Genomic DNA, 14,376 nt, shown 5'->3' with positions numbered 1-14,376 from the left:
TCGCTTGTACTGATTTCTTCAGATCTCCCATACGTTTATCATACTCTTCCGGTGTCTGATTAGTTTTAAGTGTCTCTTCTGCCGTGGAAATTTGTAATTTAAGATCAGCTTCCACCTGTGTTGTAGTCTCAACAATTAATGCCATAAGATCTCGACTGCATTTATTTAATATTGCTGACCATTTATCCATAAAAGTTCTATCTGAAACAAATATCTTAGGTTCTTTTATGATTCGCAATCCACGGGGGATCCATGATTTTTTCAAATATTGCACCAGCGTGTTCGCATGTAGTTCTGCTCTCGCTAATCTTTTCTTTAGATTTTCAAGGTCAGTCCACGAACCCAGGGATTCAGATCCATCATCATCTTCAAGCAGCATGGGACGCTGCAATAACTTCTGAATTTGTTCTTCCGTATAACCCTCAAATTCACTTGCCATGATATTCGGTGTGAAAACCAAAACGTGGCTAGTTTGTAAAAACTCTCTACCAGTCCCCTATAAATTCACACAGATATCTAATTCAAGATTGGGTCCGGTAATTAGTACTATTGAAGCAAAGATCTTCACACTAATTTGAAGTATTCTGCTATTTAGACAGATAAAGAAGCAGTGTCTTAACCTTACTCATATATTCAATTTTTTCGAATTTTTTCTAAGGCAACCTCAGCGACGCTCATTACCAAAAGTTTGGATATGGCAATGTAACTAGCGTCCACTTCTTCATTGGTTCAGCCAATTTATTGTATTTTTTTAAACTTCAAAAATCTTTTGCTATTTTATCAGTTTAATTACTTATCTTATATGATCAGACCAAAGGGTTCAATGCCCGACATGCATGTTTCGCCCTCTATCGAGCTGTGTCAAGGGCTATCCCCTAAAAAATAGAAAACCCAATGTATTAGTAAATTTTTCTAGCGCATAGAAAACCTTCCTTCATAAGTTTTCAGTAATCTAGGTTATTTCACGCCATATTTATCAAAAAATCTTACCTACAGTCTCTCCCAGCGTCAGCTCTACTTAGTTCTAGCGGGTTTACCCCTTCTCAAGATGGCGCCGGCGTTCTCATCTCTTACTTAAATATTCAAATTACCTCTGACCTCATGGATCCTCCCCCGGGCTCTATTGGACCTCTACAATACAGGATACACTGATCTATCCAATCAGTGACATCCATTCTAGCTCAGCATTTAAGCCAGCTGGCGATACCGTGTTTAAAGAAAAAATATAGAATTGTTCACGATAATTTAGCAGTTTTTTGACCGAGGGTTGAAGGGTGTAAATGGTGACACCTAAATGTGGCAGTTGGGCATATAAATACAGCTATTTTATAAAGTGCATGTGAAAATAGTCAGAATACCCTGACTTGCCCATGCCACTCCCTTATTAATGGAAAGAAACAACAGAAGAATAGTCCTCCACAGATGAACAACAGTTTAGTGAAACATCAATTAAGATAAGTTGATGGCATACTGCTCATATATTTACTAGTGCTGCAGAAGATTGACAGGCGAAGAGGAGTGTTATTTTGTCTCCTGTTTTCCCATTGTTGATTGAAACTTAGTGGTTTGCAATCATAATGGCCAATCAGATTGTTTAAGAACATTGACACATAAGTTGGACAATGGGGAGTTGGCACATGTTTTGATTTTTATTTATTGAGAAAAGCTTAAAAATAGCACTTAGAAACATATATATTAAAAAATGTTGATAATTAAGGAAAGAAAGTTTTAAAAAGGGGAAGCTCATGATGTATAGAGCTAACTAAGTGAGCCAAAATTCATCTGTGTTTCTTACTAACAGCAAGCTCAGCTGAATACATATAGCCTATATTGAATCTTCCCTTATACTTTCCTCTATATTGAATCTTCCCTTATACTTTCCTTGTTTTCAAATTTTTTCTGATATAGAGGGATTGATTCTATTTTTTCTTCCGTGATTATAGAAGAGAAGTATTTGTTTAGCATATTTGGTTTATCCTCATCAGTCTCCATATACTATAAACCACAGCCTGGGAATCACTAAAAAAAATACTTTAAAAAGCCTGAACCCATTTGAAACAACAATAAAAAAAAGCATTTATGGAAAAATCATCTATTGGTTTTGAAAACATAACCATATCGACCAAACATATATTGAAATTAACCAATTCCATGACATTAGTAAACCCCAGTATTCATAAGTACAAAATTATTGCCATACTGGGACAGACTGAAGGTCCATCAAGCCTAGTATCCTGTTTCCAACAGTAGCCAATCCAGGTCACAAGTACCTGGTAAGATCCCAAAAAAGTACAATACATGTTAGAAATAAGCGGTGGATTTTCTCCAAGTCCATTGTAATAATGGTCTATGGACTTTTTCTTTAGGAAGCCAGCCAAACCTTTTTTTAAACCCTGCTAAGCTAACTGCTTTTACTGAATTCCAGAGTTTAATTACACGTTAAGTGAAGAAACATTTTCTCCAATTCATTTTAAATTTACTACTTTGTAGCTTCATTGTGTGCCCTCTAGTCCTAGTATTTTTGGAAAGAGTAAACAAATGATTCATGTCTACCCCTTCCACTCCACTCATTATTTTATAGACCTCTATTTTATCACCCTTCAGCTGTCTTTTCTCCAAGCTGAAGAGCCCTAGCTGCTTTAGCCTTTCCTCATAGGGAAGTTGTACCATCCCCTTTATCATTTTTGCCGCCCTTTCTTGGACTCCTAGTGTGGAACCTTGCATTGCGTATCTATAATTTGGGTTCCTGTTTCCCACATGCATCACTTTGAACTTGCTCACATTAAATGTCACCTGCCATTTAGATGCAAAGTCTTCCAGTCTCGTAAGGTCCTTTTGTAATTTTTCACAATCCTCTTGTGATTTAACAACTTTGAATAAATTTGTGTCATCAGCAAATTTAATTACCTTACTAGTAACTCCCATCTCTAGATCATTTATAAATATGTTAAAAAGCAGCAGTCCCAGCACAGACCCCTGGGGAACCCCACTATCTACCCTTCTCCATTGAGAATACTGACCATTTAACCCTACTCTCTGTTCTCTCTCTCTTAACCTGTTTTAATCCACAATAGGACACTACCTCCTATCCCATGACTCTCCAATTTCCTCTGGAGTCTTTCATGAGGTACTTTGTCAAATGTCTTTTGAAAATCCAGATACATAATATCGACTGGCTCAACTTTATCCACATGTTTGTTCACACCTTCAAAGAAATGTAATAGATTGGAGAGGCAAGATTTCCCTTCACTAAATCCGTGTTGACATGGTCTCATAAATCCATGCTTTTGAATATGCTCTGTAATTTTGTTCTTTATAATAGTCTCTACCATTTTGCCCGGCACCGACGTCAGGCTCACCGGTCGATAATTTCCCGGATCTCCTCTGGAACCTTTCTTAAAAAATTGGCGTTACATTGGCCACCCTCCAATCTTCTGGTACAATGCTTGTTTTTAAAGATATATTACATATTACTAACAATAGTCCTGCACGTTCATTTTTCAATTCTGTCGGTACTCTGGGATAAATACTATCCAGTTCATGAGATTTGCTACTCTTCAATTTGTCAAATTGCGCCATTACATCCTCCAGGTTTATAGAGATTTCATTCAGTTTCTCTTACTCGTCAGCTTTAAATACCATTTCTGGCACTGGTATCTCTCCCAAATCTTCCTCAGTGAAGATTGAAGCAAAAAATTCATTTAATTTCTCTGCTATGGCTTTGTCTTCCCTGATTGCTCCTTTTACCCTTCAGTCATTTAGGGGTTCAACTCAGTGGTGTACCAAGGGGGGGGGGCAGTGGGGGCGGTCTGCCCCGGGTGTCGGCGGGTGGAGGGGTGCTCCGTCGTCTCCTGCCACCACCCTGCATTAAAAAAAAAAAAAACATTCAGTGAGCGACGCAGGCAGCGCCTCGTGTCTGCCCTGCTGTGTGCTGTCAAAAAAGAAAATCGCTTCGCCGGCGTTGGGCCTTCTCTCGCTATGTCCAGCCCTCGAGGAAATAGGAAGTTACCTCAAAAGTGGGCAGGACATAGCGAGAGAAGGCCCGATGCCGGTGAAGCGATTTTCTTTTTTGACAGCACACAGCAGGGCAGACACGAGGCGCTGCCTGCGTCGCTGCATGGATTAAAAAAAAAACGCAGGATGGTAGCAGGAGAAGAGGGCTCTGTCGCTCTCCATGGAGGGGGGGGGGGCTCAGAAGGGAGAAGGGAATTGGGGAGAGGTGAGGGGAGCTCAGAGGGGTTCGCAGAGGGGAGAAGGGAACTGGGGAGGGGTGAGGGGAGCTCAGAGGGGTTCCCAGAGGGGACAAGGGAACTGGGGAGGGGTGGGGGAGCTCAGAGGGGTTCGCAGAAGGGAGAAGGGAACTGGGGAGGGGTGGGGGAGCTCAGAGGGGTTCCCAGAGGGGACAAGTGAACTGGGGAGGGGTGGGGGAGCTCAGAGGGGTTCTCAGAGGGGAGAAGGGAACTGGGGAGGGGTGGGGGAGCTCAGAGGGGTTCGCAGAGGGGAGAAGGGAACTGGGGAGGGGTGGGGGAGCTCAGAGGGGTTTGCAGAGGGTTGAAGGGAACTGGGGAGGGGTGGGGGGAACTCAGAGGGGTTCGCAGAAGGGAGAAGGGAACTGGGGAGGGGTGGGGGAGCTCAGAGGGGTTCGCAGAGGGTTGAAGGGAACTGGGGAGGGGTGGGGGGAACTCAGAGGGGTTCGCAGAAGGGAGAAGGGAACTGGGGAGGGGTGGGGGGAGCTCAGAGGAGTTCGCAGAAGGGAGAAGGGAACTGGGGAGGGGTGGGGGAGCTCAGAGTGGTTCCCAGAGGGGGCAAGGGAACTGGGGAGGAATGGGGGAGCTCAGAGGGGCTCTCAGAGGGGAGAAGGGAACTGGGGAGGGGTGGGGTAGCTGAAAGGGGTGCTCACAGGGGAGAAGAGGATTGGGGAGGGGTGGGGGTGCTCAGAGGGGAGAAGGGGTCTGAAGCTGGAACTGGGGTCTGACAAGGGGGCAGGAGGGAGAATGGGTCCATGCCTGGGGCAGATGGGAGAATGGGTCTGGGGCTGAAAAGGGGGGTTGCAAAGCATGTGGTGGATGAAGGGGGCTGGAACTGGGGGCTGAAAAGGAGGGTATTTGGGATAAGGGGGCTAGTGCTAGAACTGTGGGCTGAAACGGGGCAGGGGCTGAAACTGTGGGCTTTAAAGGGGACAGGGAGAACTGGCTGGGGCTGAAGCTCAGGACTGGTGAGAGAAAAGGGCTGGGGTTGAAACTAGGGGCTGAAAAGGGGACAGGGAGAAGTGGCTGGGGGCTGAAGCTCAGGATTGATGGGAGACTGGTGGGATAGTGGGGCTGAAAAGGGGGGCCGGTGGGAGATGTGGGCTGGGGCTGGAACTAGGCTCAGGTGGAACTGGGGGCTGAAAAGGGGGGGCAGAGAGAGAGAGGGGACAACAGACCCTGGAAGGAAGTGGGGAGCATGAGGGAGGGCAGACCCTGGATGGATGGGAGAGGGAGGGCAGACGGATTGAAGGGGCAGAGAGAAAGGTCAGATGGTGGATGGAAGGGGGAGAGAGAAAGAGGGCAGACTGGGGCAAATGGTGGATGGAAGGGAGAGAGAGGGCAGACAGTGGATGGAAGGGGCAGAGAGAGAGAGAGAGAGGGCAGACAGTGGATGGAAGGGACATTAGAGAGGGCAGACACTGGATGGCAGAGAGAGAGAGCAAAGACAGATCCTGGATGGAAGGAAGACAGTGAAAAGAAGATGAGGAAAGCAGAAACCAGAGACAACAAACTGTAAATATATATTTTTATTATTTTGCTTTAGGATAAAGTATTGTAGCTGTGTTGTTTATAAATAGAACATGTAAATAAGGTAATTTTTTTATTGGACTAATTTTAATACATTTTGACTTAACTTTCAGAGAACAAAACCCCCTTCCTCAGGTCAGGATAAGATACTGTAACAGCACTATACTGTACTGACCTGAGGAAGGAGATTTTGGCCTCTGGAAGCTAAATGTATTAGTCCAGTAAAATGGTATTATTTTATTTTCTGTATTTGTTCTATTTCTATTTGTTAATTTGTAAAGTGGTGATTGGTATTTGTTAGTTTTTTCAAATTTACATCTGCTGTCTTTATATTTAGCACAGTACTAGGGGACATTTTCTGTTTCTGTGGTGTTGCATTGTATGCAGAGTCTTGCATCGGGGGTTCAGTTTAATTTTTGTCTAAATAGAAAGTTTATGATTACTTATTCTATAGTGGATTAGGGTGTATCTGTATTTGTGAAAAAGACATGGCTTTCGGTTGGCATTGACTGTGCAGGATCGACGATCTGTACTAATCTGTCTGTTTTCGTTTTACAATAGGTGAATTGATGTTCTAGTGCTCACTGTAGTGTTTAAGATGCTTTCCTTTTCCTTGTGTGACTCGTAGAAATGACTGCTTATGGTATGGTAGAATTGCTCTATAGGTCCTGAGTGTTTTGTATTCTCGGTATGCCTAGTACTGGATTTGGGAGGGTGGGGGGTGTTAAAAAATGACCGGCCCCGGGTGTCAACTACCCTAGGTACGCCACTGGTTCAACTGATTCTTTTGCCGGCTTTTTGCTTTTAATATACCTAAAAAAAAAATTTACTATGTGTTTTTGCCTCCAACGCAATCTTTTTTTCAAGGTCCCTCTTTGCCTTCCTTATCAGCGCTTTGCATTTGACTTGACATTCATAAAAATAGCCATAAGAATAGCCATACTGGGTCAGACCAAAGGTCTATCTAAGCCCAGTATCCTGCTTCCAACAGTGGCCAACAGAAACCCAAATAATGGCAACATTCCATGCTAGCAACCCCAGGACCAACAGTAGCTTCCCCATGTCTGACTCAATAGCAGACTATGGACTTTTCCTCCAGGAACTTGCCCAAATCTTTTTTTAAACCCAGAAATGCTAGCCACCGTTACTATGTACTCTGGCAAAGAGTTCCAGAGCTTAACTACTCGTTGAGTGAAAAACTATTTACTCCTATTTGTTTTAAAAGTATTTCCATATAATTTCCTTGACTGTTCCCTAGTCTTTGTACTTTTGGAACAAGTAAAAATAAATAAAAATCAATTCACTTCTACTCGTACTACAGCACTCAGGATTTTGTGGACCTCAATCATATCTCCTCTCTCTCTTTTCCAAACCGAAGAGCCCTAACCTCTCTAGCCTTTCCTCATATGGTAGCAGTTCCATTCCCTTTATCATTTTGGACACTCTTCTTTGAACCTTTTCTAATTATGCTACATCTTTTTTGAGATAGGGCGACCAGACCTGAATGCAATACTCAAGGTGAGGTTGCACCATGGAGCGATACAGAGGCATTATAGTATTTTTGGTCTTATTTACCATCCCTTTCCTAATAATTCCTAGCATCCCGACTGATTTTTTTTTTGACCACCGCCACATACTGAGCAGAAGATTTCAGCTTATTATCTACAGTGACACCTAGATCTTTTTCTTGGGTGCTGACCCCCAAGGTGGACCCTAGCATCAGGTAACTATGATTCAGGTTATTCTTTCCAGTGTGCATCATTTTGCATTTGTCTACATTACAAAGGGGAGCCGGTTGATATCGTGTATCTGGATTTTCAAAAGGCGTTTGACAAGGTACCTCATGAAAGGCTACAGAGGAAATTGGAGGGTCATGGGATAGGAGGAAATGTCCTATTGTGGATTAAAAACTGGTTGAAGGATAGGAAACAGAGAGTGGGGTTAAATGGGCAGTATTCACAATGGAGAAGGGTAGTTAGTGGGGTTCCTCAGGGGTCTGTGCTAGTACCGCTGCTTTTTAATATATTTATAAATGATTTAGAGATGGGAGTAACTAGCAAGGTTATTAAATTTGTTGATGACACAAAGTTATTCAAAGTCATTAACTCACGACAGGATTGTGACAAATTACAGAAGGATCTTACGAGACTGGGAGACTGGGCGGCTAAATGGCAGATTATGTTTAATGTGAGCAACTGCAAGGTGATGCATATGGGAAAAAAGAACCCGAATTATAGCTATGTCATGCAAGGTTCCACGTTAGGAGTTACGGACCAAGAAAGGGATCTGGGTGTCGTCGTTGATAATGCCGTTGTATCACTCCATGGTGCGACCGCACCTTGAGTATTGTGTTCAATTCTGGTCGCCACATCTCAAGAAAGATATAGTAGAATTGGAAAAGGTGCAGCGAAGGGCGACTAAAATGATAGTGGGGATGGGACGACTTCCCTATGAAGAAAGACTACGGAGGCTAGGGCTTTTCAGCTTGGAGAAGAGATGGCTGAGGGGAGACATGATAGAGGTATATAAAATAATGAGTGGAGTGGATGTGAAGCATCTGTTCACGCTTTCCAAAAATACTAGAACTAGGGGGCATGCGATGAAACTACAGTGTAGTAAATTTAAAACAAATCAGAGAAAATATTTCTTCACCCAACACATAATTAAACTCTGGAATTCGTTGCCGGAGAACGTGGTGAAGGCGGTTAGCTTAGCAGAGTTTAAAAAGGGGTTAGACGGTTTCCTAAAGAACAAGTCCATAAACCACTACTAAATGGACTTGGGAAAAATCCACAATTCCAGGAATAACATGTATAGAATGTTTGTATGTTTAGGAAGCTCGCCAGGTGCCCTTGGCCTGGATTGGCCGCTGTCGTGGACAGGATGCTGGGCTCAATGGACCCTTGGTCTTTTCCCAGTATGGCATTACTTATGTACTTAAATTTCATCTGCCATTTGGATCCCCAGTCTTCTAATTTCCTAAGGTCTTCCTGCAGTTTTTCCACAGTCTGCATATGTTTTAACAGCCTTGACTAGTTTTGTGTCATCTGCAAATTTAATCACCTCACTCGTCATTCCGATTTCCAGATCATTCATAAATATGTTAAATAGCACCGGTCCCAGTACTGATCCCCGCGGCACTGCACTGTTCACCCTCTTCCATCAAGAGAAATGACCATTTAACCCTACCCTCTGTTTTCTGTCCAATAACCAATTCCTGATCCATACCAGACCATTGCCTCCTATCTCATATCTCTCTTTAATTTTCTCAGGTGTCTCTCCTGAGGAACTATGTCAAAAGCTTTCTGAAAATCTAGATACACTACATCAACCAGCTCACCTTTATCCACATGTTTATTCATGCCTTCAAAGGAATGATGCAAATTGATGAGGCAAGACTTCCCTTGGCTGAACCCATGCTGACTCTGTCCCATTAAACCATGTTTATTTATGTGTTCTGTAATTTTATTCTTTATAATAGTTTCAACTATTTTACCCGGCATCGAAGTCAGGCTTACCAGTCTATAATTTCCCAGATCTTCCCTTTAGGTTATCAATAGAAATCAAACAAAATAAAACATGGAAAAGAAAATAAGATGATACCTTTTTTATTGGACATAACTTAATACATTTCTTGATTAGCTTTCGAAGGTTGCCCTTCTTCGTCAGATCGGAAATAAGATCTTCCCTGAAAGCCTTTTAAAAAATCGGCATTACATTGGCCACCCTCCAATCTTCAGGTACTACGGAAGATTTTAATGACAGATTACATATTACTAACAGCAGATCAGCAATTTCATGTTTGAGTTCTTTGAGTACCCTTGGATGTATGCCATCTAGTCCAGGTGATTTACTACTCTTTAATTTGTCAATTTAGCTTAGTACATCTTCCAGGTTCACAGAGATTTCTTTCAGTTCCCCCGCATCATCACCCATGAAAACCATTTCCAGTACAGGCAGATCTCTTACATCTTCTTCTGTAAAGACCGAAACAAAGAATTCATTCAGTTTCTCTGCTATGGCCATGTCCTCCTGTTCTTACCTGGTTTTACAGCCTGCCTCACTGACACAGACTGTTCAATAATTACTGTGGGTTCTTTTGCATTCGTATTAGGTAAATGAGACTTTTATTAGAGGTTCATTATTGTCTAAGATACACAATGATTAAACTATATAACTGAAAAGAAACAATACCTATCTATAGTTAAAAAGAAACAATCATTACATCACTGGTCACTACATCCAAGCAAAGCTAGGAGTTTCTAGACCACAAAAAGAAGAAATAATACATCACAATATGCATACATCACTGGTCCTTAATCTCTACATCCAGCTCTTATCAGCTAGGGGGGGGGGGCGTGTTCACAGCGAAAACCAGGAGTCTTGACCAGGAAATACAGCTCTCTGCGCAGTATGTACATTACTCACAGACAAGCTCCCCATTTCACTGGCAAAAATTCCCTTTTTATTAGGCTTAGAACTCCTGTTCAGAGCTAAGGAAAATTTACAGAATGCTTGAGACATGTGGGAATGTGGCCAGTCTGAACTCAAAACAGGCTCCACCTCTTCCTTCTCCATACCAAATGAATTAGAGCTGTGTCTTATCTTCTTCCACATTTGAAATCACTTTCACACAAACAGAATTACTTCTAATCAAAAATACAGACCCCGAGTGCACTGTCGGTCAAGGCAGAGTTGAAAAACAATCTTTAAAATCTTCCATTACACCTCCCTGAATGCCCCTTTTGCTCTTTCATGATCTAATGCTCCCACGGATTCCTTCGCAGGCTTTCTGCTTCTGATGTACCTGAAAAAGTTGTTACTGTGAGTATTAAATTCTGTGGCAAGTTTCTCTTCATATTCTCTTTTAGCTTTATCAGTGATTTGCATCTCACTTGCCAGTGCTTATGTTTCTTATTTTCTTCATTTGGGTTCTTTTTCCTTTCTTTGAAGTACATTCTTTTGGCTGTAATAGCCTCTTTCACTTCACCTTTTAACCATGCTGGCTGTCATTTTCTCTTCTTTCCACCTTTGTAAATACATGGAATGCATCTGGTTTGGGCTTTCAAGATGGTATTTTTGAACAACACCCATGCCCAATTTAGTGTCCTAACCTTTGTGGCCATTCCTTTTAGCTTTTTTTTAACCATTTTCTTCATTTTAATTATAGTCACCCTTTCGAAAATGAAATGCAGCTACAGTAGATTTCCTTTGTGGCTTCATTCCAGATAGTAGATCATGTTATGAACACTTTCCCAGGGGACCCTCGTACTGTGCCCCGCACACCACCAAGGATTAGATTCCTTACGCTGTTTCTTATTATTTTCAGTCAGTTCCTTCTTCCATTTTCTGAAGGATTTTCTTTTAGCTTTAATAGCTTCCTTCACCTCACTTAATTAATGATGCATTGGGTTTCTCCACAACATTAGCGCTTTGCTATCAAACAAGTTTTTTTTTTTACAGAAAGAAATAATGATCTTCAGTATCTAATTCAAAGTCATCCTTTAAATATAATAAATGCAACTCCATAGTCTTCGAGAAAGGACTGACCCAAAAGTTTCTCTAGATGTTGCTATAAAACTGTCCAAAATTGTGACATGTTCGGGCAATCCCACCAACAATATATGTAAGTCCCTTTTCTATTTCTATATTTTACACCATTTCCTGAAGCACCCCTCCTGATCTTACCCATTTGGGGTTTATATAAAGTCTATGAAACACCTTATAATGCATCTCCCTTAGTTGCACACATTCTACCAACCCCTCCCCATTTCTCACTCCCTCTATATAATTCTCTGTCATATCATGCATCCATTTTAGGATAGTATGTTGAAAAGGGTCTATTTTTTTCCTCATATTATCGCCATAGTATACACTAATTAATCCTTTGGTTATCTCATCCTTAGGCCAAAATTGATCATTATCCCAGCTGGATGAGTTCTGTTCTAAAAGGGGTTGTACATAATGTTTCAGCTGTAAATATCTATAATAATAAGTCTCTTTTAACCCATGGCACTGTTTGAGAACTTCAGAATTGCACAGCTGAAGAGACCCTCCATCCCTTACCTGCCTTAAGATCTGAATGCCCTTTCTCTCCCTTTCTTTAAACCCAATACCTTGCATTCCCAGTAAGAATGTCCTATTTCCTGTCAATGGCAAATAGGGAAAACAGGTTTCTGATACTGCAAATCTATGACTACTAAGCTTCCATGTCCAACTGACCGATTCGAATAACATATGTTGTTGAAGATCATCCGGTAGATACCTCCCCCTAACATGGACTATAGAGGACAGCTTATACAGTCAGGCAATTTGTTTTTTTTCCAAAATATTACTAAAAATACATGTCTTGAACCCAATTCCTCACTAGCCTTATTAAGCAAGCTATGTTATAGACGTACAGCAAATGAAATTGCATCTGAGATTTCTTTCCTTTCCAAAGGGAGTGGGTGAGAATCTTGCACCATCTGTGCTTCTGATCCCACATTTCATATTTCCAGTGCATGATAATTAGGACATGGTCAGACATAACTATGGAACTAATACCCACCTGTAGGACCTTGGAGAATAAATGTCCTGTTACAAAGAGATAATTTATACAGCTTTGTGTGTTATGGGCTCTGGATAAATGAGTATATTTTTTGCCTTGTGGATGTAAAATCCTACAGACATCTAAGAATCCCAAGCCCTGTCCACCCCAAAAACTACCAGATCTATTTTTGTGATAGATTTACTAAATCCTTATCTAATGAGGGATCTGCCACATGATTAAAATCTCCACCTAACACAATGTCAAAATCAAAAACATTTTTTTCTACCACAAATTGTTTGTGACATGAGGGGTCTTGTACTAATACTCATAAATTTCCAACAAAAATTGTCAAAAAAGGGGTGAAAACAGCTTCCTTTCAAAGGGAAAACAAATTCAAATAACTCGTATGCGATTCACCAAATTGGGTGCCTTAAAATAGACATGTACTGCCTATTTATCTGTAACATGAAACAAACAATATATAAGAGAATTTTAAACAATTACATTGTGTATCAACATAAAATAAGAAAATAAATTCAAACCAATGACAAGAAAATATGATCAATGGTATAAATAACATTACAAGATGAAAAGAGATAAAAATAACAACCCAACAAGTAAAAACTTAAAAATGTTCCCCTGACATTCAGCCTGCAATGGTCAGCAGTCTGTCAGCTGTGGTTTGAATTAAGATTGGATATTCAGTGGAGGACCATGCCCAGGAATCAGCATTGGATATCCAGTTCAGAGTGGACACCTGTAAGTTAACTGGGCACTGGCCAATATTTAGACTGGTGCCTGGTTAGCTCAGCAGCTAGGACTGCATTTTTTTAGCCCAGTTGTGAGGGTGGGTGAGGAGGAGTAAACAAATTTATAGATGTAATTTTGTTAATTTTTTAACTCCTCTTTCTTGTTTTTCTCTCTCTTTATCCTCTCACTTTCCAATTCTTCCTGCCTACTGTCCTTTTTCTCTCTACAATTGTCTTTCATTTTTTTGTTCTGCACCTTTCATTTCCCCCTGTTTTCTGACCCTTTGCTTTATCTTCTCTACTCTTTCTTGCCCCTCTCACTTCTTTTCTGCTTTATTATGTTCTCTCCTCCCATTACAGTATGGAGATATGCAGCAACAAGGAAGAATACCTCATGTGCCCCATCTGTAAGATCTGCCCGTACTGGAACATCTCCAGCATCTGCACTACCTATAAGGTATGGGAAAGGCATTATAGAAGGGAGAATTAGCTGCACTTATTATTTACATAAAAGGTGGTATCTCTGGTGACAGTGGATGGTATGGGGATATGTGGGGTACTGACAGCGGCACTGGATTGTATAATGGTGGGAAAACTGTTGCCTCCTTTAGACTCATTTACTGCTCCAGTAACATAATTTTAATCAAAATACTAACTGGATTGCTAAAGTATAGAGACACAGTTATTGGGATTCTGCTGGACCTGAGGTATTTCTTCTGGTACAAAAAAGACATTGGTGCTGCAGTATTTTAGAAGTCCAGGTTTACACCACAGTTTCTGGGCTTGCTTCAGAAATCCTAGTTTAATTCAAAAAGTGCAGGATGTGATTAAGAGTCTCAGCTGAGCCTGACACATCTGTGAACTTGGGAATGCTCCTGGATTGTTTTGACGAGCTCCACAGATGATATCTGGGAAAGGTGATGAGAGAAGGGATAAATTTTTGTTTTGTTTACTTCTGAGGACTGTGAAGATTCCCTAATCTTGCCATGTGCTTCAGATACACAAGAAATGGGTTCCTTTGCAGATACATCACTGGTACCACATCATCATCTTCGGTTATCATCTTTGACATGGAGCATGGCAACTCTAGTGCACTAGTTCTCTCTTTGCTCAACTTTCTTTTTTATTTCATTCATATTTCCAGGTCCTGACTGTCACTTAGGGCTCCTTTTGCAAGCTGTGGTAAAAGGGCCCTGCGACAGTATCAGGGCGTGGATTTGCCACGTGCCAAGGCCCCTTTTACTGCAGCGGGTAAAAAGCCAAGAAAAGGAAATGGCTATATGGTAAGTAAACACTTGCTATGCAGCCATTTCCACAA

General features: G+C 41.4%; 1 protein-coding gene across 6 annotated transcripts in view; it reads left to right on the top strand.

Moving 5' to 3' along the window:
• Positions 1-14,376, top strand: part of ANO7 (anoctamin 7) — a 413,838-nt gene that overhangs the window by 202,809 nt on the left and 196,653 nt on the right. For all 6 annotated transcript variants that reach the window (XM_030215797.1, XM_030215795.1, XM_030215793.1 and 3 more), the window contains one exon: positions 13,419-13,515. In XM_030215797.1, the coding sequence (XP_030071657.1) occupies positions 13,419-13,515 (97 nt within the window). The remainder of the gene's footprint in view (positions 1-13,418; positions 13,516-14,376) is intronic.

Source organism: Microcaecilia unicolor, chromosome 10 (genome assembly GCF_901765095.1).
Source record: "Microcaecilia unicolor chromosome 10, aMicUni1.1, whole genome shotgun sequence".
Taxonomy (NCBI): Eukaryota; Metazoa; Chordata; class Amphibia; order Gymnophiona; family Siphonopidae; genus Microcaecilia; species Microcaecilia unicolor.
The sequence above is the reverse complement of the archived record's forward strand: the minus strand, read 5'-3'. Positions and strand labels throughout refer to the sequence as shown.